The following is a 22,399-nucleotide window of genomic DNA, read 5'->3' on the forward strand; positions in this document are numbered from 1 at the left end:
TTCATCCACTTTTCTAATATCCCTGTGCTGGCCAATGAAAGATTATTTGAATGAACTCTCACATACAATAAGCATTATATAATATTTGTCATTTTTCTAATTAAGCACAGGGGCATTTACACTTCTGATGTCTTTGACGTTTTCCCTGGGACATACCAAACTCTAGAAATGTTTCCAAGGACACCTGGAATCTGGTTACTCCACTGTCACGTGACCGACCACATTCATGCTGGAATGGAGACTACTTATACGGTTCTGCCAAATGAAGGTGAATATCGAGCTAGCAATTCTAGAAGTCATATATCACCAATATAATTAAGATGCACTACTTTGCCTAAATATTTCCCGCAATAGGAAGCATTCATAAATTTGCTGCCCTGATCTCTTCTTTCTCTACCTCGAAATAGGATTTTTTTTTTTTTTTTTTTTTTACTGCTAAATGGTGTGGGATACAGCTTATCCTCTGATCGCTGGTACTAATAACAGCACCAGAAGTCTCTCAGTTAATACAAACAGACACCACTCTGAGGCAGTGCAGTTATTCCTAAAGCTGATGTAAGGGAGTGGTCATGTTATTTACTGAAAGGCTAACAAAAGACACACTTAGAATTTAATTTCATTTTTATTAGGACACATTTAAACTTTTTTCATAGTTGTTCTTCTGTACTTGGCACACAAGAAGGTTCTCCCCACCCATCCCCCCCAAAACATCAATATAATTTCAAGTAGTCAGGCAAGTAGTCAGGCAGAAATGATGTCATTCTGTACTTCTAGGGGTGAGGGAAAGTATTGTTGATCACCGTCAGAGATTGTTTTAGTCCATTCAGGCTGCTCTAACACAATACCGGACTAGGTAGTTATTAAACAGCATATATTTATTTCCAGAGCTGTGAAAATAAATATATGCAGTTTAATAACTACCTAGTCTGGTTCCTTCTCTGGTTACAGACTTCTTACTTTATCTTTGTATGATGGAAGGGACAAGCTAGCTCCATGGGGCCTCTTTGACAAGGGCACTAATCCCATTCATAAGGGCTCCACCTTCACGACCCAGTCACCTCCCAAAGGCCCTACAAAGTTACTCTCAACCACAAGCATTAGGTTCTCAATGTAGGAATTTGAGGGGACACCAATGTTCAGACTATAGCAAAGATCCAGGGGAAAAAATGGAATCTAAATTCCCTGTTTCCCCCAGCCCATCAATAATACTCCCTCCTGAAGCACAGGAAACACAGGAAAAGAAACAGCCCTTTCCTGGGTAAATAATCACAAAATGTATTCTACATAGTGAAATTCTGGTGTGTGGTTGCAGCCTTTGGTGTTTCTTGGGTCTTCTGAGTTCGGAATTATTGGAATTGGTGATGGCCAATCCAACAGGGGGAAATGATGTAGAGAAAACAATGCTTTGTGTTTCCTCTTCAAAATGGGCATTAATGGGGACATATAAGTGAAAGAAAATATAGAAATAAATCTCCCCCGAATTAAGTCATTCAAAGATCAACAGTGAGTGCAAACGACGTTTTCATGTCTGCTCCTGGGTTTTACACAAATACCTGGTAATGTAAAAACGATTCTCATAAAAGCCTTTATTACAAAGAGTGGGACTGAGAGCCCCAGAACACCGAAGATGGGAAGAGGCAAATAAACCGCTGGGTCAACGCCAGTAACTCCTGAACAAGATGAAGAGACAAATATGAGAGAGAGGCAATTTTCTCCACAATGAAAAACATAAGAAAAGAACTGTAGATATTCTGACATACTTAATGTAATGCTTCATTTCCCCTACAAGAGGAGGCATAAAAGACCATCCTTTGATAAAGGAGACTGTGACATTTCTACTACAGTCAGATAGTTTTTTGTCTGTAGGAAAAAAAAACTTGCCTAGCTTTCAGTTACTTACAGGCAAGGACAATATATTCTGTATTTTAGTAACTAGTGCAATCCAATCCAATACTCTGAATGGTAAATACCTAACCACCTGTTAATTCAATGAAAAGGAATTTTTAGACTTTTTTGGACATAATTTCAGACTTAGAGAAATGTTGTGAGAAGAGTACCAAAAATTCCCATATACCCTTCACCCAAATTCCTCAACTGTTAACATTTTACATAGCCACATTTGTTTCCCTTTCTCTCTCCTATCTGCCCCCCCACCTTCTCTAACGCACATACACTAGTAAATACATATAAAAAAAGTTATATGTAAAAAGTTATATGTATATAAACATATAGTAAATAAATATATTTCCCCAAATTAAGAATATTATATATAAATACAATATACCTATCAAAATTAGGAAATTAAAGATGATTTAATAGTATAGACCCTTTTCAAATTTCACAAATTATTCTCATCACGTTCTTTACAGAAAAAGAAGATCCCACTCATACGTTGTTTTTAGTTGGCTTGTATTCTTAGTTGGAACAGTTTGTCTTTTATAACTTTCACTTCTTTAAAAGATTTATTTTTTTGAGAGGGAAAGAGCTGGGCAGGGCAGGGATATTCTCATGCAATATCTCCACTGAGTGTAGAGATTGGCGCAGGGCTTGATTTCATGACCCTGAAATCATGACCTGAGTCAAAATCAAGAGTTGGTCGCTCAACAGACTGAACCTACCAGGTGCTCTCAGTTTGACATTTTTAAAGAATATAGGGCAGCCACTTTGTAGAATGTTCTTTAATTTGGGTCTATCTGATGTTTCCTCATGGTTAGATTCAAGTTATGCATTTTTTGGCAAGATTCTCATGGAAGTGATATTGTTTTTCTCAATATACATGTCAGGAGGCACAAGATACTGATTTTTTTTCCCTTACTCATTATGTTAACTTTGAGCATTTGATTAAGGAGATTTCTGCCAGTTTTCCTTATTAGAAAGTTAATATTTTCCCTTTATAATTAATGAAGATCTTGCAGGGAGCAAAGTAATTTTTCTTTACTTAAAGCAGTACTAGAATGAGACATGTTTTTAAACATATTTCAAAAATGGAAATTTCTGCCAGATATCCATCAACAGATGAATGGATAAGAAGATGTGGTATATATATATATATATATATATATAATGGCATATTACTGAGCCATCAAAGATAATGAATTCTTGTTATTTGCAATGATGTGGATGGAACTCAAGGGTATTATGCTAAGCAAAATAAGTTAGAGAAAGACAAATATCATATGATTTCACTCATTTGTGGAATTTAAAAACAAAACAGATGAACACAGGGAAAGGGAAGAAAAATAAAATGGGATGAAATCAAAGAAGGAGACAAACCATAAGAGACTCTTAACTCTAAAAACAAACAGGGTTGTTGGAGGGTAGGAGGGAGAGGTAAGGGTAACTGGGGGATGAGCATTAAGGAAGGAACTTGATATAATGAGCAATGGGTGTTTTATGCAACTGACAACTTACTGAATTCTACCTTTGAAACTAATAATACACTCTATGTTAACTAACTGATTTTAAATAAAAAAGAAAACAAGCAAAAAATGGAAAAATAGAAATGAATTGAGAATAATTAGAACACTCATCAAAAAACTAATGACATACTGTATGGTGACTAACATAACATAATACAAAAACAATAATTAAACAAAATAACTAATATTAAAAATTAGAATATAGTTAAACCACATGACATATATAGTAGTCCCCCACTTATCCACAGGGAATATATTCCAAGACCCCCAGTGGCTGCCTGAAACCCTGGATAGTGCTGAATCCTATATATAACTATTTTTTTCCTATACATACACATCTATGATAAAGTCTAATTTATAATTAGGCACAGTAAGAGATTAACAACAACAATAATAAAATAGAACAATTTTAATAATGTACTGTAATAAAAGTTATGTGAATGTGGTATCTCTCTCTCTCTCTCAAAACACCTCATCCTGATCCTTCAGGATATACTAATCTTTCTTGTTCTTGTTATGGTATAAGAAGATAAAATGTGAAGTAAAGTGAATGACATAAACATTGTGACATAGCATTAAGCTACTATATTGACCTTCTGAGGAACATCTGCCTCTGGACTAATTGACCGTAGGTAACAGAAACCATGGATAAGGGGGGACTACAGTACTGTTTTTAATAATGGTCTTAAAATTTCTTTTTCTATAGAGACCAAGTCTGGCTGAAAGAAATAAATTGGTGATAAGTGGAAAAAAAATATTCATAACAATGTACGTGAAAGTGATGAAGAAAAAGTTCACTTTGGAATGGCTATAAGCATTTAAAAAAAGACTGAAAACATATACTTTCATGAATTTGTGGGGGAAACTGTTACTTTGTGTCATATGAAAAGATCAACAGATACATGACTGACTCTAATACAATTATAACTAATTTACATAGGTCCTTCATATCACCACCAGGAGTTTATAAAACTGTATTCTCCAACCCCACCCCCAAAATCTATGCCCACATGTTGTCCCTTATGGTTCTTAAAGCATTGCTATTAAGATTCATTGAATTGTTTCCAACTATTGGTTTCCTATTAATCCCTATAACATGGTGCTATCATTCTTAATGAATCAGCAGACATGAGGGCATAAGTGTCAAGAAAGTAAAATATTACTTTAAAATAATAAATTAAAAATTTAAAAATTTAAATGAAATAATTTTAAAATAAATTAAATTAAACGAGGTAAAATAAAAAAATTAAAATAATGCCAATCCACCTGGATTTTGTGAACCCTTGAAGAGACAGTCAAAAGGAGAATAATCTGGAACCAGAGAATGGCAAAATTGACAAACAGTTCTACAGATTATATCCTGGTAAAGATGAATACTGACATCAGGAGAAAAGTTTAAAAATACAGTTGTGGCAGATGTGTGGTGAGTAGTATTTTTGCCCAGCCTTAAGTAAAGTCGAAGCACACTATTGATGAGCTGACCTTGGACTCAAAATTGTTTAATAAAAGGTTAAAAAAGAAGATACAACTGTGAATACAATGATATATTTCTTTATTTTCCCATATACTCTAGCTAGAAGAGCTAAAGTACACATCAACAAAAAATAGAATCAAGGCTTTGGCTGAAAAACATGCATCCAACAAATTATGTTAATGGCCAGACAAGAAGACATTTAAGTTTGAAAATTTCTACTTTATTGGTTCATGGAGAAACCACAGCATGAGTTTTAAAAGTAACAAAAAAGTAAAGTTGGAAATCTTTTACTGTGGGAAAACATTAACCTCTTTCTCAAAGAAAAGTATTCAAAAAAGAAGAAGAAGAAGAAGAAGAAGAGAAAGAAGGCATAAACTAATAGAGAAATCTGGAAAAAATCAAGAAGAAATATTCTTTCAAATATACCTACCAAATGTTTCTGGGGTGAAAAAGATTGTCACTTCTCCAACAACACTGATTTGATATTACTTGGAATAAAAGTCAGTGTCTACTTTTAAAAACGTATATACCTTCTTTGAAAAAATTCTTAAGTTTTGTGGCTTTCTTTACATTCTGGACAATTACGTGGATGCAGGTCATAAAGTACCAAACTAATAATACCACCACAGGGTAAGCAGCCTGAAAACATCTGCAATAAATGTGCTTATTCGATATGAAAATCCTTTATTTACATTTTTACTGGATATTCCGTTGTTGTTTTTTTTAAAGTCAGTCTTCAATGGCATTGTGGTATTTTTCCAAATGATACCTTCAAGTCAATGATTTCTTTCGACAGCAATAAAGAAGATAAGGCAAGAAAAACGCTGCAGTGCCATCTTCTGGGAGGACATTCAGGAAATCTCGTAGTTCTAGCTCCACAGCAGCAACTGACAATGTTTCTGTTGGTAGGACATTAGTATCTGAGTTAGAACTGCATGTCTGTCTTTCATACAATTTTCTTAACACTCAACTAACTAGAAGCTCAGTCAGGCAACAAAATGTTATAATCACAAAAGGAAGGAAAAAAAAGATCAGTCTTTAAAATCCACAGACTACTTATGGTTTTAACAACTTCTCATTCTTTCTAAAATGCTTTTAAGTTTATTTTATATTAGTTCCCTGAAATTTTGATTTACTGTTTCATTGCTGGATTATTACATCATTTTTTCAATATACTTCTATTAGCCTCTAAAGAAAAATAAAATCATGTGGATACTGTCTTTAATGTTAGGGCTGTATTACAGCTAATTTATAAAGATTGCTAGGAAAGGAAATACTATTAATTGATGGATGGCATTTTCCTAAATTAGTTTCTCACTATTATGAGATTTTCAGGTTATCAAGAAGCACAAATCTGTCTTCACGACCATTTTTTCCGAAACTGTAAAATAACGTACTCATGTGTATATCTTTAATTACTAATGGATTTAGGAAACATTTTTATAAAAAGAACTATGTAATTTTATGATTCCATTGCTTCTTGATCCTTACATGCTGCCCTCTGCTGGGAAGAGAGGGGGTGACCTTTCAGAACAGTGTTGGTGATAAACACCAGCGACATTCCCTGTGTGATCCTCCCCTGCCCACCACTTACTCTATCTGCAGAGTGACTAGAATATAAAATCTCCTGCTCAGATGTGTGCGCATCCATCCAAAGTAATTTCTCTAATATTCAGCAACCTAAATCAACCCTTACACAAAGGGCTGACATGCCCATGTTGCTAAAAAGTTAATGAATGGATCAGCAGTGATGAATGGGAAAGATCCCTAACTCTGGAGTCAGACAGATTCTGTGACTTTAAGAAAGTCACTTAACCTAAGTCCCAGTTTCTTCATCTATAATGAGGTGGTACCATCTGCTAGCTTCTAGGGTCCTTTGAGAATTAAATAAAATACAATGATGCACATCTAAAATATTAATAGAAACTTAATAAACAATGACTACTAACTAGTTTGCAACACCTATATGAAAAACATGAATTATCAATACTTCCCTATCAAACCAGTTTATTTAGCTTAAATGTGGAGCCTATAAATAGTATCCTAGGTATAAAAAGAACTGTATCAAGGTTATAGAGCCAACAAAAATCTTGTCACTGCCCAATTCTCCTCTTCTGCCAAACAATGAGGGGCTGATATAGGTTCTAACTCCAAGTATAAGGTCACTATCTTAAATACATAGAGGACTTTAAATCCCCCAGTGTGTCTAGAAAATATTTATCAGATGCTGAAAATAGTTATTTCTGGCTGATGGGATTTTAAATGACTTTCTAAACTTCATTTTTGTAATTTACTACAGTAGTAACATTTTTAGCAATAAGCATAGTTCATTACCACAAAAACAGTAACAAATATTTCCTGGAAACAAGCCAATCATTAGCTCCAGTTTCAATGGCTCTGCATTGGTGCAATGGTTCTCAACAAGCATCATTTTGCTCCCAGGGACACCTGAAGCTGTCTGAAGGCATTTTTATTATACTGGAGAAGTGCTCCAGTATTTAGTAGCAAGGAACGCTGCTAAATGTCCTAAAATGCATATACACAAAAGAATTATCAGTCCAGGGGCGCCTGGGTGGCTCAGTGGTTAAGCCGCTGCCTTCGGCTCAGGTCATGATCTCAGGGTCCTGGGATCGAGTCCCGCATCGGGCTCTCTGCTTAGCAGGGAGCCTGCTTCCTCCTCTCTCTCTCTCTCTGCCTGCCTCTCTGCCTACTTGTGATTTCTCTCTGTCGAATAAATAAAAAAAATCTTAAAAAAAAAAAAAAAAAAAAGAATTATCAGTCCAAAATGTAAATAGTGCCAAAGCTGAGAAACGCTGCATTGGATATACAAGAAATCAAGCCCCTAAGTATATATTATATAGATTCCTGACTACCACCTCCAACTTTACCATCTTATGATTTTGCCTTATGTTTGTTCTAGAATCAATACGGAACTTCTCATTAGTCTCAGGATACTAAAACATTAGGCTGCTTCTGGTCACTCCATACATCGCAGACCTGGAACTCAGTTCCAGATCTCCAGACTCTAGTCTTGGTGTCCTCTCAGTGCACTACCGCTCCCTTGGAAATGGACCTGAAGTTATTTAGGTATCTTCCCTTCAAATCAATTAATAGAGAATGCTTCCTATGGAGAGGCATATAGCTGGTTAGGAGGGCACAACAGGAGAAATGAATAAAATGCTATACCAGCTCTTGGGGCTTTGGGGTCTAATAAACATAAATCACACCCTGCACTTAGTTCTATGAGCCATACAAATACAGTCAAGCACGTGTGTATGCACACACATGGATATATTCTGATGATACAGGAAAATGGAACATTTGGAGGAATGATTACGGGTGGGTTGGGGTAGAGGGGACATGGATGTGGATGGGGAAAGGATGAAGTCCTTTCAGATAATGATGCTGCTGAGGTACGGAGATGTGGGATAGTTGCTCTGCAAAGTGACCCACACAAATAATTGGTTCCAAGTTGTGTGATAAACGTGACACAATGGGGACAAGGCAATCAAATATTTGACGTTTCCACCTTCCAAAAACCCAAAATTCACTCAGGGAGATGAGTAGGACAAAAAGGTAGTATCAAGCCACCACATCTTCCTGGTCACAAGCATGCAACTTTACTTAAGGCATCTCCGGAAAAACACCCTCCAATCGCCATAGGTTCTGCCTAACACTTTAAAAACCAGTCACATCAGCTGGAAAACACAATTCCAGAACTGTCCATTTCTAATCAGTTATGCACACTGAAATCAGTATAACCACACCCTTTGTTGACAGTAACACATAAGACTAGAGAAATTTATAACCACATATCTATCATGATTTATAAGTGACTATGAATTTTGCAAATTCAAACAATGCCTATGCTGTAAAACAAATTTATAGATACTCAACTTTTAAAAAAAAAAAAGATTTTATTTATTTGACAGAGAGAGAGAGACCACAAATAGGAAGAGAGGCAGGCAGACAGGGAGGAGGAAGGCAGCTATGCTCACCATTATACCACCAACACCCGATCAGAGAGAGAGGAGGAAGCAGGCTCCCCGCTGAGCAGAGCCCAAAACGGGGCTTGATCCCAGGACTCTGGGATCAGGACCTGAGCCGAAGGCAGAGGCTTTAACCCACTGAGCCACCCAGGTACCCCTAGATACTCAACATTTAAATCTTTGGGAACCTTGTTATTCCTCAATACTTGCTTACAATTATAATAAATAATAATAATAATCTTAATTTCCTATATGAAATAAATTAAGCACTCAGATCATCAATAAAAATATAACTGTATTAATGGCTATTCAAGTTTTTAAAATACTAAGGTTCTGAGTTTCTATGACTATGTTAACTTCTTAAGTGTTTCAAAACATTGGCTTAAAAGCATCAGCTCCATGACTAGAAGAGATAAATGAATATCTAATGTGACGAGAGAGCATATCAATGCTGAACTAAACTCTTGAGATGATTCTGCTTAGCCCCTCTTCATCTCATTTGAGACTCTCAGGACTAGAGAAAGCAAGACCTCAGCAAATTATGGAAATTAAAACTAAGACTCATTTATAATCAAACAAAAAAATATCATTTTACCTTTTAACGATGACAGGTAAAGCTGACCTTTCTCTCCGCCACATTTTATTCTATGACAAAGTTCAGGCAGCAGTTTTTTCCACCACAAGGTCTATCTTGGGAAAAAATGAATACATTTTAAATTTGATGCATTTTACATTCAAACTTCCAACAAGAATAAGATTGTGCAGGAGAGCACAGGGCAAAATATATCATCTTGGTTAAGATGCCAAAATTTGTTACAACAGAAGTTATATCAGCAGCCAGTCTTCTGTTTAAACTATAACATAAATCAGGTTTGTAACTTGAAAATCTAATGACATGTATGTTGTACATACGTACTTGAATATTCTGAAGAAGAAATGTAGACATGTTCTGTTATCTTTATGTGAAAAGAAGGCAGGCCAGAAGGGAGGGAGGGAAGGAGGGAACAGGAGGGCAGGGGAGGGTACAGTACTCAAGTTTAAACTCTTCCCATTTCTCAGCTAAAGATCATATAGTCCAGATAATATTTTCCTATCATACATCATTTCCCAAATCTTCAGGTAATATCCTACTTTATTTCCAAACAAAAGGTTTTTAATAGAGATAACATATAATCACCATACATTTTAATGGCCTCTAACAGTACTCAAAGCACATAACATATTAAACATATAGGCTCCTTTGACCCACCCAGACCTGTGAGGTTGGACTGATATAATTTGTCCCCATTTTGCAGATAAGACAAGATCACCAATTCTGATTATCAGGAATCAAGCCTAAAAGACATAGCTGAAAAGCGTACCCGATTCTCTTCTTTCAGTTCATGATTAGCATATGGAATGATCGCCTCCGGGCATCTTTCTAACAATGTGTCTATACACTGTTCATACTCTTTCAAACGCGTCTGACACAGGACATGGACACTGAGGCCAGCGATAGTGTCTTCTGAGAGTGGCTCCAGGAATGGAATAATGGAAGCTATGTCAAATGAAGGACCACATATAAGAGACTATGAACAGAAAAGTGAAATGTTATGGAATGAGGCATCCAAAAAACTAAAGCACAATATATAGTATAACATTCTTTTTAAAAAGACCAATATCCCTTGCCAAAAAAAAAAAAAAAAAAAGAAAAAGGAAACAAAAAGATGAATGCAATACAATATTTATTTATAAGTCTAAGCGGACTAAAGTATTAAAGAAGTTTGAAACCACCTCTAGTTTAAAGAATAAAAATCTGCTTAATAGAAAGCAATCTTTTCTAAATTAATATGGTTTTAGTTGCTTTGGATAGACTAAATTAAAACTAATGGGAATATTTTAGGACTCTATTTTAGGACTCTATTCTAAGGAAATAATCAACATTGTGATCAAAGATTTATGTTCATTTCACTGTAATTGTGAATTGTAATTCACAGTAATTGTAATAATGAACAAGTAGGATCTATGTTAAATAAGGGATAAGTAAATTATGGTACATTCATATGGTGGACTATTATATAGCCATCAAAATTTTTTAAAAAGTCTAGTTAATGAGAAAATGCTCATAATAGAATGATGAGTAAAAAATATCAATACAAAATTATATTCAGAACAGGATCAATTTTATAAAATCTACACAGGTACATGCACATAAAGAAATGCCTTTGGAAGATCACTGAGATTTGAAATAGAAATCAGATCACTGGATGGAAGGACAAAGTCCACTTTTTATTTTTTCACACCTGTATCTTCCAAATGTTCTATAATAGGCATGTACTACAAATATAACCAAAAATAAAATTTAACATTTAATAAAACTAAAGCAATTGTTAATAACCTAATAATTTGTATCAGTACTATTTGCCACATGCTGAAAGACAGAGTAGGCAGTATTTGAGTATTCAGAACTTTACTAGTATTTTACTTTTAAACATTTAAACTATAAATATTACTACCACCAAAACATCTCTACTTTCACTTTCTTCTGGATAAAGATAAAACGGTCATATCCTGACTTTTTTTCTTCCTGTATCCTTTTTACTACAGCATCTTCTCAGACGCACAAGAGGATATGGAATGTGAACTATTTGTTTACAGTCAGCATGATTATTTTATTCCAAATATCTACCAAGGAATGGCTAGGAGTATAAGGTTGGTCCCTTTCCTTCCTGCAAGTTCAATAGTCATCTTCATCTGAATAATTTTCTGACAACAAGAGAGCAAGTATGATAATTGACCACTTGTGGGATCTCCCACATGAAAGAAAACACAGATTATTTCTACTTTCAACTTTTGATTAATTTGGATAATGGGCAGGGTAGGAAGGAGCAAGGCATGGGTAACCCAAGCCATGGTTAAATGAAGCTAGTCAAAGCTTGGTACAAAATTGATTACCCATGAACATTTACTTAGTTTTATCCTTCAAAAAGTTTAAAAATAAGAAACACCAGACAACACATATATCACTGAATTGAAAATGCTCCAAAAGTTATTACTACTCTTTACTCTTAATGTCATCTGTCTCTTAGCAATATTGTTTTCATATTGGAAATGACCTTCTTTTCCACACCCAATATACACACGTTTGTTTCCTTCTGTGATCTAGGTCCCTCATTCTCAGCCAGCTCTGCAGGGCTAGAACCCACAGACCCTGTCTTCTCTACCTACACAATCTCAGGAGTAGTGGTTGGCAAGGAAGTGGGGGAGGGGACTGTGACAATTATGGCAGAAGGCAGGGCATTGACTAGTTACTGTGTCTTTCCAGATAGGAGCTTTTTGACATTAGATGATTTATAGATCGTTTTTTAAGTTTTGCACAAATATACTATTACAGTGATTGAGGATAAGAGACAAACACTTATCAAATCTGTGTGGTGACAGCGGGATGCGGGGCGGAGGGGAAATCACACAATTTTGGAACGGTTCTCCAGGTGATTCTAAATCTCCTATTCCTCTAGGTGAAAACAAATGAGATCTTTTTGTTTCTTGATGGTTCTTTTTTACTTAATGACTAAGACCAATCAACCCACTGATAATCTAGAAAGATATAAAATTAGGAAAACAATTTTTTAAAGTATAGGTTGACTACATTTCTATCCTTTAACAGCAAAGATTGCAAGAAGAATGTATTCTTTTTAAACACTTTAAAATGAATTTTAAAAGATCACTCAATTACACTTTTTCAAACAGTGATTATAAATATGCTTTGAAGCTCTATCTGGTAAGATTTAATAGCACTAGTTACAATTGTGATTTTATTTATTTATTTTTTTTTAAAGATTTTATTTATTTATTTGAGAGAGAGACAGTGAGAGAGAGCATGAACGAGGAGAAGGTCAGAGAGAGAAGCAGACTCCCCATGGAGCTGGGAGTCCGATGCGGGACTCGATCCTGGGACTCCAGGATCATGACCTGAGCCGAAGGCAGTCGTCCAACCAACTGAGCCACCCAGGCGTCCCTCAATTGTGATTTTAAATATGTAATTAATACATATATTCTGGGAGGGCAAGGCCCTGTCTGGCTTATCCAATGCCACACATGCTTGAGGAATAATTGTTTAGTGAATGTATCAGAGGCTAAGTCCTAAGGAGCCTCTGTACTGTAAGGGGACTAGAGATAAGAACCAACAAGAATTTTCTCTGGCAATTCTTTATGAATGTAAGTAACTCTATCTTTGGATATGCAATTCAGACCTGTCTAATGGCTGAGTCTAAGCAATATGGGCTCTTCAGTTTCCCTCCTGGACCCCATCCCCAACCTGACATTTTGGTTTCTATAAGCAGTAAGTACACTTATACCAGCTCCCGATGTAAATCAAGGAGTTACAAACTCTAAAGTCTAAAGAGGCCAAAACAGATGATGGAAATGAATGAAGGCAGCTGGAGGTAAGGGAAATGGACACCAGGCACCATATCTAGACCAGGAGGACCCAAAGATAAGAACCATGGCAGACAGGACAACATGAGCACTGACCACGGAGGGGAGCCACTAGTTTGCTCTAACTCTCAGATTGCAGAGGCAGTGAGAGCCCCCGCGTTACCAGTTCTGCCTAATCTTTCAAGAAAAAACTTGAAACCCAGAATTCTTCATTTGAAATTTCAATTGTATATGTTGGCACTACATTGGGCAGACCAAACAAAGCAAATGTGAGGATATATTCAGTCCTTGGGCCACAGGCCTCCCTGAAATAAAATCATATCCACATCTAGCCCAGCTTGGTCTACCACATCAAAGATGGACTTTATTTCTCATTTGTGGAAAAAACAGTATCACGGTCAGAATTCTCACAGGATGATCTATGTTTTCTGATCACACTTTTTTTTTTTTTTAAGTTCTCCTCAGGAGTCAGATAAACAGGCTACTTTAACCTACTTTCTATAAGACAGAGAGTGGTAAGCTTGGGCTAGAGGTCTAACATGTATGAGTGAACACAAAACAAAAAATAAACTCCATCAATAATCGCTAAACATTTGCCATACTTCCATTTCACAAAGTGTTTCCAAGGACATTCTGAAAATAAGGCAAGACAGTCCCATGACCTGGTGAACTCACTCTCGGCAGGCAACAAAACCAGCCTCTGGAAGCCGCCAGCCTTCCTCTCAGCAGTTTCAAGCAGAGGCAGGAATGCCCTCCAGAGCTCCTGAGTATGCCTTACTATGGCTTTTCTCCCCGCAAAAAAGTATACACTCTGGATTAACAGGACAACTGAGGTTTTACCAAATTTAAATCTGATACTCTATGGTAATATGCATAGTCATAAAAAGAAGCATTCTTATTTACCTGTAATTTTGAAAGGTCTTCTGTATAACTTTTATCCACTAAGGAATCGGATGATATTAAGACATTAACCCAAGGATAAACTAAGCCATAATGACTACAGGCATTAATCTAAAATGTAAAAGAAATTTAACATAAGCAAAATACAACAAAACAAGATTCTCTTCATTTATTCCACCAAGAACAAGCAACTGCTAATCTTCTGCATGTCACAGAGTTAGGCATACACTTTCCTGGGAATGGGAAGAAAAGTTTCAGCCTTGCTGATTCTCACTGAATAAAACTGAAAAATTCTCTCCCCAGCCCCAAAAATGGGGGGGGATGCACTAAGTATTTCCTTATAAATTTTTTTAAATTTTTATTTATTTTTTTAAAGATTTTATTTATTTGAGAGAGAGCACATGCACAAACAAAGGGGCATGCAGAGGGAGAGGGACAAGTGGACTCTACCCTCCCTGCTGAGCACAGAGCCCAACAGGGGCTCCCTCCTAGGACCCATGGACAAGATTTAAGTGTATTTTTAATTCCTGCTTATAAGATATCTGATAATATAAATTAGGTTTGATTCTAAGCCATTAAAAATCACAAGGTATACTACTGTAATGTGTGGTGTACAAGTTTAATTTAACATGTTATTCTAGTCTCTCACCAGATCCTCTGATGTTCTCAGTGGTACGGTGTCAGGGAGCTGCCTCTTGGATAATCTCCAGATGTACTGTGATGTGAGCTTGAAAAAGAGTTCCTGGAGAACCACATCTGGGAGACCTGCTAAGAGCTGAGCTTCCCAAAGGTCTACCAAGAGCTGAGGAATGATGTCCTCGTCCTTACCACAAAGCACCTTGAAAACAGTGAAACAAGCCCCCATAGCCCAGATAAATACAGTATTGATCAAGTTATAGCTAGTCTGAGTAGCACTCTATCATGGGGACCATGCATTTAATAATTTATCATTAGCATTCATGCCATGGCAAAGTAGATTGAGATGTTTGAACAGAAACCAGATTCCAGGATGCTGGAATTTGGGACTGGGGAGAATGGAATTTCTCTAGATATATCCTTTTAATGTATACTTTTATAAATTTGTGATGTGTAAGTCTTCTTTTGCAATAAACAAATGAAAACACAGTCTCTTATTCTGCTTCCTGTCCCGCACCAGTTTTATCAGCCTGTCCAGAGCCACCGCATTTTGAAAAGTGACAAACCTTAAAGAAGGAATCTGCTTCTTCAACTCCAATTTTGTTGTTCTTCTGTAAGCCCAGGACTGAAGCCACAAGCAGGCCAGGCTGACTGTCCTTCAAGTGTGCTGCAAGCTCGGTTGGAACAATCTGTCCCTTTCTCTGTTGAATCAATAGCCGGGGTTCCAGAATGAAGCCACACACCAACTTCATCTTCAGATAAACAAGAAATTTAGGGTCAAAATGTACACTGCGTTCATTTTGAAAATACATTCCAGTGCATTCAAGGTTCATGGTTAAGCTATTAATACTTCAATCTCAATTTTTTCTCTAACTACAAAGTTCTCGTTCTAAGGAGGACATCACTGTTAATTGTCTTTGAAGAAGTTATTAATATTTAAGTATCAGGATATCCTATTTTTGTAGAGAGCTTTATATTTAAGTCTACTTGTTTAAAAATAATATACCTTGAGAATATAAAAAGACTAGACCTTAAGAAAATTCATCTTTCTAAACTTGTACTCTTCAAAGCAGAGGATACCTCGATGTTGACTCGTTCTCTTCATCGTAACGAAACATGTCATTTGTACAATGATAAAGCACTTCTGCTGTCTTGTTTTAGAAACTGAAGTCATACTGTGGGCATCTGACCACAGGCAACAAAATAAGAGTCTAGAACCACAGTATCCAAAGCCATATTGCCTGCTCCAAACCCTGGCTTGAACACTCACGAGCTATGTGGTCTTGGACGACTCCTTTCTCCCTCTTTGTCCTAGTTCCCTCATCTGTATGATAGGTATAATAACACATGTAACTTAGAGCACTGTTGCAAGAATTAAATAAGATAGCATACACAAGGGGCTTAGAATGGACTGGGGGCAAAATAAGTGTTCATTTAACATTACCTTTTAATTTCCTCCTCTACTGGATTAACATCTGTGGCTCATGAACCTAAATGGGCTCTCTTTGAAGGAAAAGCTACCTTTTCTTTAATACTGTCATTCAATATCAATCTTCCTTAATGTCATTTGTGATTTTTTCAAGTGCAGGCCATTTCCTCCACTACTAGACTCCTAAGGCTCATGGTTAACATCCCGCTTCCTGTACTTGAACACAAAGCACTCTGTTCTGTTTCAGTGGACATATCATATCCCTCACGCTAGATCAGACTGTCAGCTCAGGGCAGATGCTATATATTCTTTAGAACCAAGTACTGTGCTCTGAAAGCACCTGATGCAAAGTTGAGAGGTCTTTGGATACCCATTGCTACCACTGATCACTCTTATTTCTTTTTCATTCACCAGATCAAAGCCCGCATACTCCCACTTTGGGTCCCTTCTATTCTAGCATGAGGTCTATTCTCCTTTATGACTAAGAAGAAATGAACTAGACAGAAGCCAGAAGAAAACTAAACACCTTAGGGCTACCAGGTCCTGTTTCAGCCTGCCGTTAATACCAAGCAGGGCACTGTACCTCTGGATGGCTTTTCATTTCGTTTCTGTGCATGTCAAGATCTCCCATTTTCAGAGCCATTGCTGCTTTGGTCAATGCCACTAAGATCGATGAAAACCCAGAAGTATCCAGCTTGCTTAGATGGCTTATGGCAGTTAAAGGGTTAATATTCTTCATAGAAGGACTACAGAGAATATGGGGCAGTTGCTTTGGCTCAGCTACATGGAACATCTGGACCACTTTTGCTGCTAATTCCTTTAGTGAACATCAATAAGAAATAAAATGTCAGTTAACCAACACAGAGCTACAAAATCAGCAAAAAAAAAAAAAAAAAAAAAAGAGAGATACAAAACCAAGATGTAAACTTCCAAATGTGACACAATTGTAAGTATTCTTACAATTTAAGTATTCTTAAGTATTCTTAAGTTTGGATTTAAAAAGACAGAGTTCACGGTGATAATGTGGGAGACCTGAGATGACCTGAAGTGATCTCTTTGCTGAGGTATAATGCAGAAAAAGTGGTGAAAATATGTACAGAGTTGTGGCTGGCATTTCTAATTTTAATAAGAGTTCAAAAGAAGAAAATAACTATTTGATTAAATTATACTTAAAAGACATTTAAAAATTCCAGCTTAGTATAAAATATACTTAATGAAGTAATTTATTAAAAAAATTCATTTCTCTCCAAACCTTAAAGTATTTGGTCTTGTAATGTTCAGCTTTGGATATTTGACTCAATTCTTTTTAAAAACACAGGACGGGCTATAAACAAGCCTTAACAATGTGTTAAGGTCACTGGGCCAGGATTTCCTAAGTGAAGCTTCGGACACTGGAGTTTGGGAGAACTAGGTTTGTGTTGTGCAAAGAGGTACAGATGAGAAGGAGGGCAAGGCCCAAGGTGTGTGTCGCTCTTCTAAAGATGCATGCCTGTCACACTGGGCGGGTCGCTCAGCCACAATGAACCACATTCCCCCATCGATACAATGAGAAAGTAGGAGAAGGTAATTATAAATTCTTTTCCAAGCTATAATTCTAGGATTATTAATGAAGAAAAGGACATTTCAATAACCTTTTTAGGAAAAAAAGAAAATAATCCCAAAGAAAAGCATTTGAAACCTGACTTCTAAACAGTATCACATAAAATAAATGGCTAAAATGAAAAGTTAGGAAGATTAATATAAGTAAATAGAAAACCATAATCACTTCACTTAATTCTTCATCCAGGTTTTCATAAAGTGAATGATTAAGGTAAAAGATTAGTCCCCTCTCGTATTTCTGTGATCCATCCTCTAGTAGCCAGTCTGCTCGGGCTAAAACTTCAGCCATAGACAAACCAGACATCTTATAATATGGTAAGGCGAGGTGGGAATACTGGGTATCAAGCCTAAAGGGAAGGAAGTAAAAAAAAAAACCCTCAAATTTGTCATTTTTAGAGCCTGGATGTCTAACACATTTTGATAATAAAATAGATAATGCTTTCCAAAGACATAAATCTCAAAATACTCTTCTACTGCCATATGTCGTTGGAACAAGTTCTGAGTTTTATTCTGTAAAGTCATTCTAATTAACACAGTTTCTTTTTGCCTGCTCACAATAAAAATAGAAAAATAACTCATTAAGTGAATTTAGGATTTATAATGTGGCTCTAAAATAATGGTGTTGATAGGAAAGAAAAGTCTATTTTATTAATTTATAATCATTCCCATGGGTCAAGTAAGCCTTTGAAATAATCATATACAAAAAAATCTATAAAGTCCATTCTCAAAAATAAAAACCACTATTCATCCCACTCCTTTTCTGAACTCATAAAAGCACTGACTACAAAGATTAAAATCCCAGACCACCAAAATAGTATCTCTCTTTTAAGGCTAACAGGCAATAAACCAGTAATAATGCCTGTCTCTGAGATTTTCATGGTCATGAGCAGGTCCTGAAGACCTGAAAGAAATTTAGTTCCTAAATTAAGCAGAGGGAGACTCAGGAACTGGAGAGTCATTGTTTGTCTAATAAATTGTAACTCCTTGAAGGCAGGAAACAGTCATGTTCACCTTTGTGGCTCTAAGCTTAGCACAGTACCTGGCACACAGTACGTGCTCAATAAATGTGTATGGAATACATGAAGAAATGAACCACTTCCCCTCAAGCATTCCCCCATTCATCAGATAGCTACCAGCAATGGGAAAGCTGGCACCTACACCCAAAGCTCCAGATGGCTTCTTTAACAAGTTTCCAAGAAGCATCACCAACCTGCTGTAGCAGTCTCCAAGGTGCCCACAGCTTTCTTTAAATGCTTCCAAGAGCTCCGCTTTTTCTCCAGGTTCCAAATTATTGGCATCCATCAAGGCAGCCCTCACTAACAGGTGAGCCTCGCTAAGAAGGTGGATACAGCTCTGGGTTTTTGCAGTCTTATAGGTATTACTGTAGTCTACCTGAAACAAACAAACAAAAAAGGCCAGCCACTAATATTGCTGCAGAAAGACACCCGCAAGTTTCCTGGTTCTTAAGAATATCTAGACGGGGCACCTGGGCGACTCAGTGGGTTAAGCCTCTGCCTTTGGCTCAGGTCATGATCTCAGGGTCCTGGGATCAAGCCCTGTATCAGGCTCTCTGCTCAACAGGGTGCCTGCTTCCACCCCCGATGCCCCTGCCTGCCTCTCTGCCTACTTGTGATCTCTCTCTGTCAAATAAATAAATAAAATCTTAAAAAAAAAAAAAAGAATATCTAGACATTTTGTTAGTAAAGTTCATATTTAGACAGATTAAATCATAAAAGACTAAAAAGAGGTTATTTATCATTTGGATAGGCCTAGCTGAGGTGTTCTTTTCCCTCACAATCCATGAACCAGTTTAATACATACCTGATTGTAAACATTCCCTTGTTAAATCGTGCTAATCACTAGAGAAGGTACAAATAACGTAATACTAATAATACTGTTAACTTAGCAATATTTGGATCACAGTTCAATAAGGCTAACAAACATCTGAAACAGCTAACTTTTTAAAGTTTTATGATTGAAATCTTTCTTAAATTTAGACTGAGTATGCTTCCCTTATTGTAGTTTCAGTCAGTAAATTTAGGCTCTACTTGGTCTATTTCTGTAACCCACCGTGGGCTTATTAAAATTATCACTAGTTAATCTGAGTCAATCAGTATTTTCAGATTCCAGCAAACAAATCATCTACATGAAGTTTTAAGACTTTCCATTAAGCAAGATTAAAAGGACAGGGCAAAGCTGATATAATTATCGGCATTAAAATGCCAGGGACAAAACAGGCAAAACCTTGACTTGATGATCAAAATTAATATCACCAATAAGGGCACAGGCGTCATGTGTCTCCTGGTGTAACACCCTGAGAAAGACACAATGTTACCTGTGCAATGTTCTGGCTGAGAATGAGCATGCACAACCTGAATCTAAACAAGAAAATATAAATAATAAAAATTTTAAAAAGGTGGAGGGGCATAAATTTATTTTCAAAAATGTCTATGCCATTAAAAAAAAGTCTATGAAATTATTCTATATGAAAGAAGGTCAAGGAGATATGACAATTATATGTACCACCTGATGTTAGACTCAGCCCTGTACTGGAGAAGGGAGATGCTAGCGAACTGACAACATTGGAATACGCGTCCCATATTTATTCATTTATTAAGCATTTCACGGTACTTCAGTGATGTAAACAAATACCCGGATTGTAGGAAACACACAATGAAGTATTTAGAGGCATCAGGCTCTGATGAATGCAAATTACCTTCCAATGGATCGCAGTGTGTCAGGGAGGGGTGTGGGAGGGTGTGTATGCCTTTAGAAAGTACAAGAGCACAAAAAAAAAGAGAGAAAGAGAGAAGCAAAAGGGGTAAAATGTTGATTATGGGTGAATCTGCGTGGAAAATATACAGGGTTTTATTTCTACTATTCTTAACCCTGCAACTTTTCTGTAAGTTTGAAATTATTTTATTTATTTATTTATTTATTTATTTAATTTTAAAAGAAAGAGTTAAAAAAAAATGCTAGTGATGAATGGGCAGCTGTCGCTCTTAGAAAAGGTAGAAGGGTGCCCCCACCCCCCACCCACCCCGGGCCACTACCCACAGGACAATGAGGCAGGTGCGCAGGGCCCTGAGACAATCTGCTAATATTTCAGAGTGAGATGGGGATAAATGATCTAAGATTTCTCTCACCTCCATTTCCTGGTTCTCTTTGCTAGGGTTGAAAGTAAAGGTCAAAGGCTATTTATGTTCAGACTGGTTAATCGATCCTCTTTGGAGGGTGGGTATGAGTAAGTCAGTCTTATTTTAGTGAAGGGAATTTCTACTGGCTCCTCAAATGTCAGGAGCTGTGAAAATGAGAAGGTGACTGAAGATCCACACTCTGCGTTCAGACAGCCTGCAAGCTGGTTGGCTGTGGCATTCTGAATGTGTGATGATTAGAATCAACATCTGGTCATGACTTTGACTCTAAATTTCTACCAATAAGAACTGCAAGTATGAAAGGGACACCTGGGTGGCTCAGTCGGTTGACCTAACTGCCTTTGGCTCAGGTCACGATTCCAGGATCCTGGGATTGTGTCCCGCATTGGGTTCCTTGCTCAGTGGGAAGCCTGTTTCTCTCTCTCTCTGCCTCTGCCTGCTTGTGCTTTCTCTCTCTCTCTCTCTGACAAATAAATAAATAAATAAATAAATAAATAAAATCTTAAAAAAAAAAAAAAAGGATTCAGGATCCAATAGAGTTTTTGGGAAACCTGGGTGGCTCAGTGGGTTAAGCATCTGCTTTCAGCTCGGGTCATGATCCCAGGGTCCTGCTCAGCAGGGCGCCTGCTTCTATCTCCCCCTCTGCTTGCTGTTCTGCCAACTTGTGCTCTCTCTGTGTCAAGTAAATAAAATTTAAAAAAACAAAACAAAACAAAACTGGAAGTGTGAAAGGAGTACCATTTCTTTGTACAGTTGCACTGGTGAGATCGTATCCACAATATACAAATTCCACCCAGCCTCAGCTACAGGAGGTGTTTTAAGCTTACCACTGGTTCCTTTTCTAGAACTGAAAGCAAAACAAAAGATAAGAATTACAAGGTAAGACACAGAATTAGTATATGGTAATCTTAAAAACCTAAGAAGAATTATGCAATCATTTGCATGAGTATTTTCTTCAGTGATTAGCTCTACAGTGGATTTTTATTCTTTAGTTCACAACGCTACATAGCTCTACAGCATTTAAAATTCGACAACTCTCATGCACTGGTAAACCAATTGCTTCCAATTCACTCCACAAGAATTCTTAAATGGGCAAAATGCTCAAAGAACAGGCAAGACCCCTCAAACGGAAGAGAGACTTGGCTGTGAGAGTGCCTGTGCCCACTGTCTGTCTTGCACATGGCCTTCAGGAGTGCCGCTTGCCTTATGCCACCGATCTAAGCAGAAGCTGCAATAGAACACTAGGCTAAACACTTGAGGCTGCTGGGGAAATGCAGAACACATACATAACCATGGTCCACTTCAAGCACTCTCTTAGCTCTGGCTTTCATTATGTGATGCATTTTCTTTAGCATAAGATCTTTTTAAAATGCAGACCTCTG

General features: G+C 36.9%; 2 protein-coding genes across 8 annotated transcripts in view; one reads left to right on the top strand and one right to left on the bottom strand.

The window, feature by feature from the left end:
- LOC132012140 (ceruloplasmin) overlaps nt 1-14,928 on the top strand; it is a 56,645-nt gene extending 41,717 nt beyond the window's left edge. The window contains exons 18-20 of one of the 4 annotated variants that reach the window (XM_059391759.1): nt 106-268; nt 11,469-11,573; nt 14,840-14,928. In XM_059391759.1, the coding sequence (XP_059247742.1) occupies nt 106-268; nt 11,469-11,572 (267 nt within the window). In that variant the 3' untranslated portion in view covers nt 11,573; nt 14,840-14,928. Of the gene's footprint in view, nt 1-105; nt 269-4,125; nt 5,419-11,468; nt 11,574-14,839 lie in introns of those variants that run through there. The other 3 variants (XM_059391762.1, XM_059391760.1, XM_059391761.1) reach the window with 3 other exon arrangements.
- HPS3 (HPS3 biogenesis of lysosomal organelles complex 2 subunit 1) overlaps nt 4,955-22,399 on the bottom strand; it is a 39,270-nt gene continuing 21,825 nt past the window's right edge. The window contains exons 8-17 of one of the 4 annotated variants that reach the window (XM_059391763.1): nt 21,756-21,864; nt 19,073-19,254; nt 18,029-18,209; nt 16,847-17,080; nt 15,401-15,586; nt 14,848-15,036; nt 14,202-14,309; nt 10,244-10,450; nt 9,478-9,568; nt 4,955-5,792 (exon numbers count right to left, since the gene is read on the bottom strand). In XM_059391763.1, the coding sequence (XP_059247746.1) occupies nt 5,665-5,792; nt 9,478-9,568; nt 10,244-10,450; nt 14,202-14,309; nt 14,848-15,036; nt 15,401-15,586; nt 16,847-17,080; nt 18,029-18,209; nt 19,073-19,254; nt 21,756-21,864 (1,615 nt within the window). In that variant the 3' untranslated portion in view covers nt 4,955-5,664. Of the gene's footprint in view, nt 5,793-9,477; nt 9,573-10,243; nt 10,451-14,201; nt 14,310-14,847; nt 15,037-15,400; nt 15,587-16,846; nt 17,081-18,028; nt 18,210-19,072; nt 19,255-21,755; nt 21,865-22,399 lie in introns of those variants that run through there. The other 3 variants (XR_009402535.1, XR_009402536.1, XM_059391765.1) reach the window with 3 other exon arrangements.

Source organism: Mustela nigripes, chromosome 2 (assembly GCF_022355385.1).
Source record: "Mustela nigripes isolate SB6536 chromosome 2, MUSNIG.SB6536, whole genome shotgun sequence".
NCBI lineage: Eukaryota > Metazoa > Chordata > Mammalia > Carnivora > Mustelidae > Mustela > Mustela nigripes.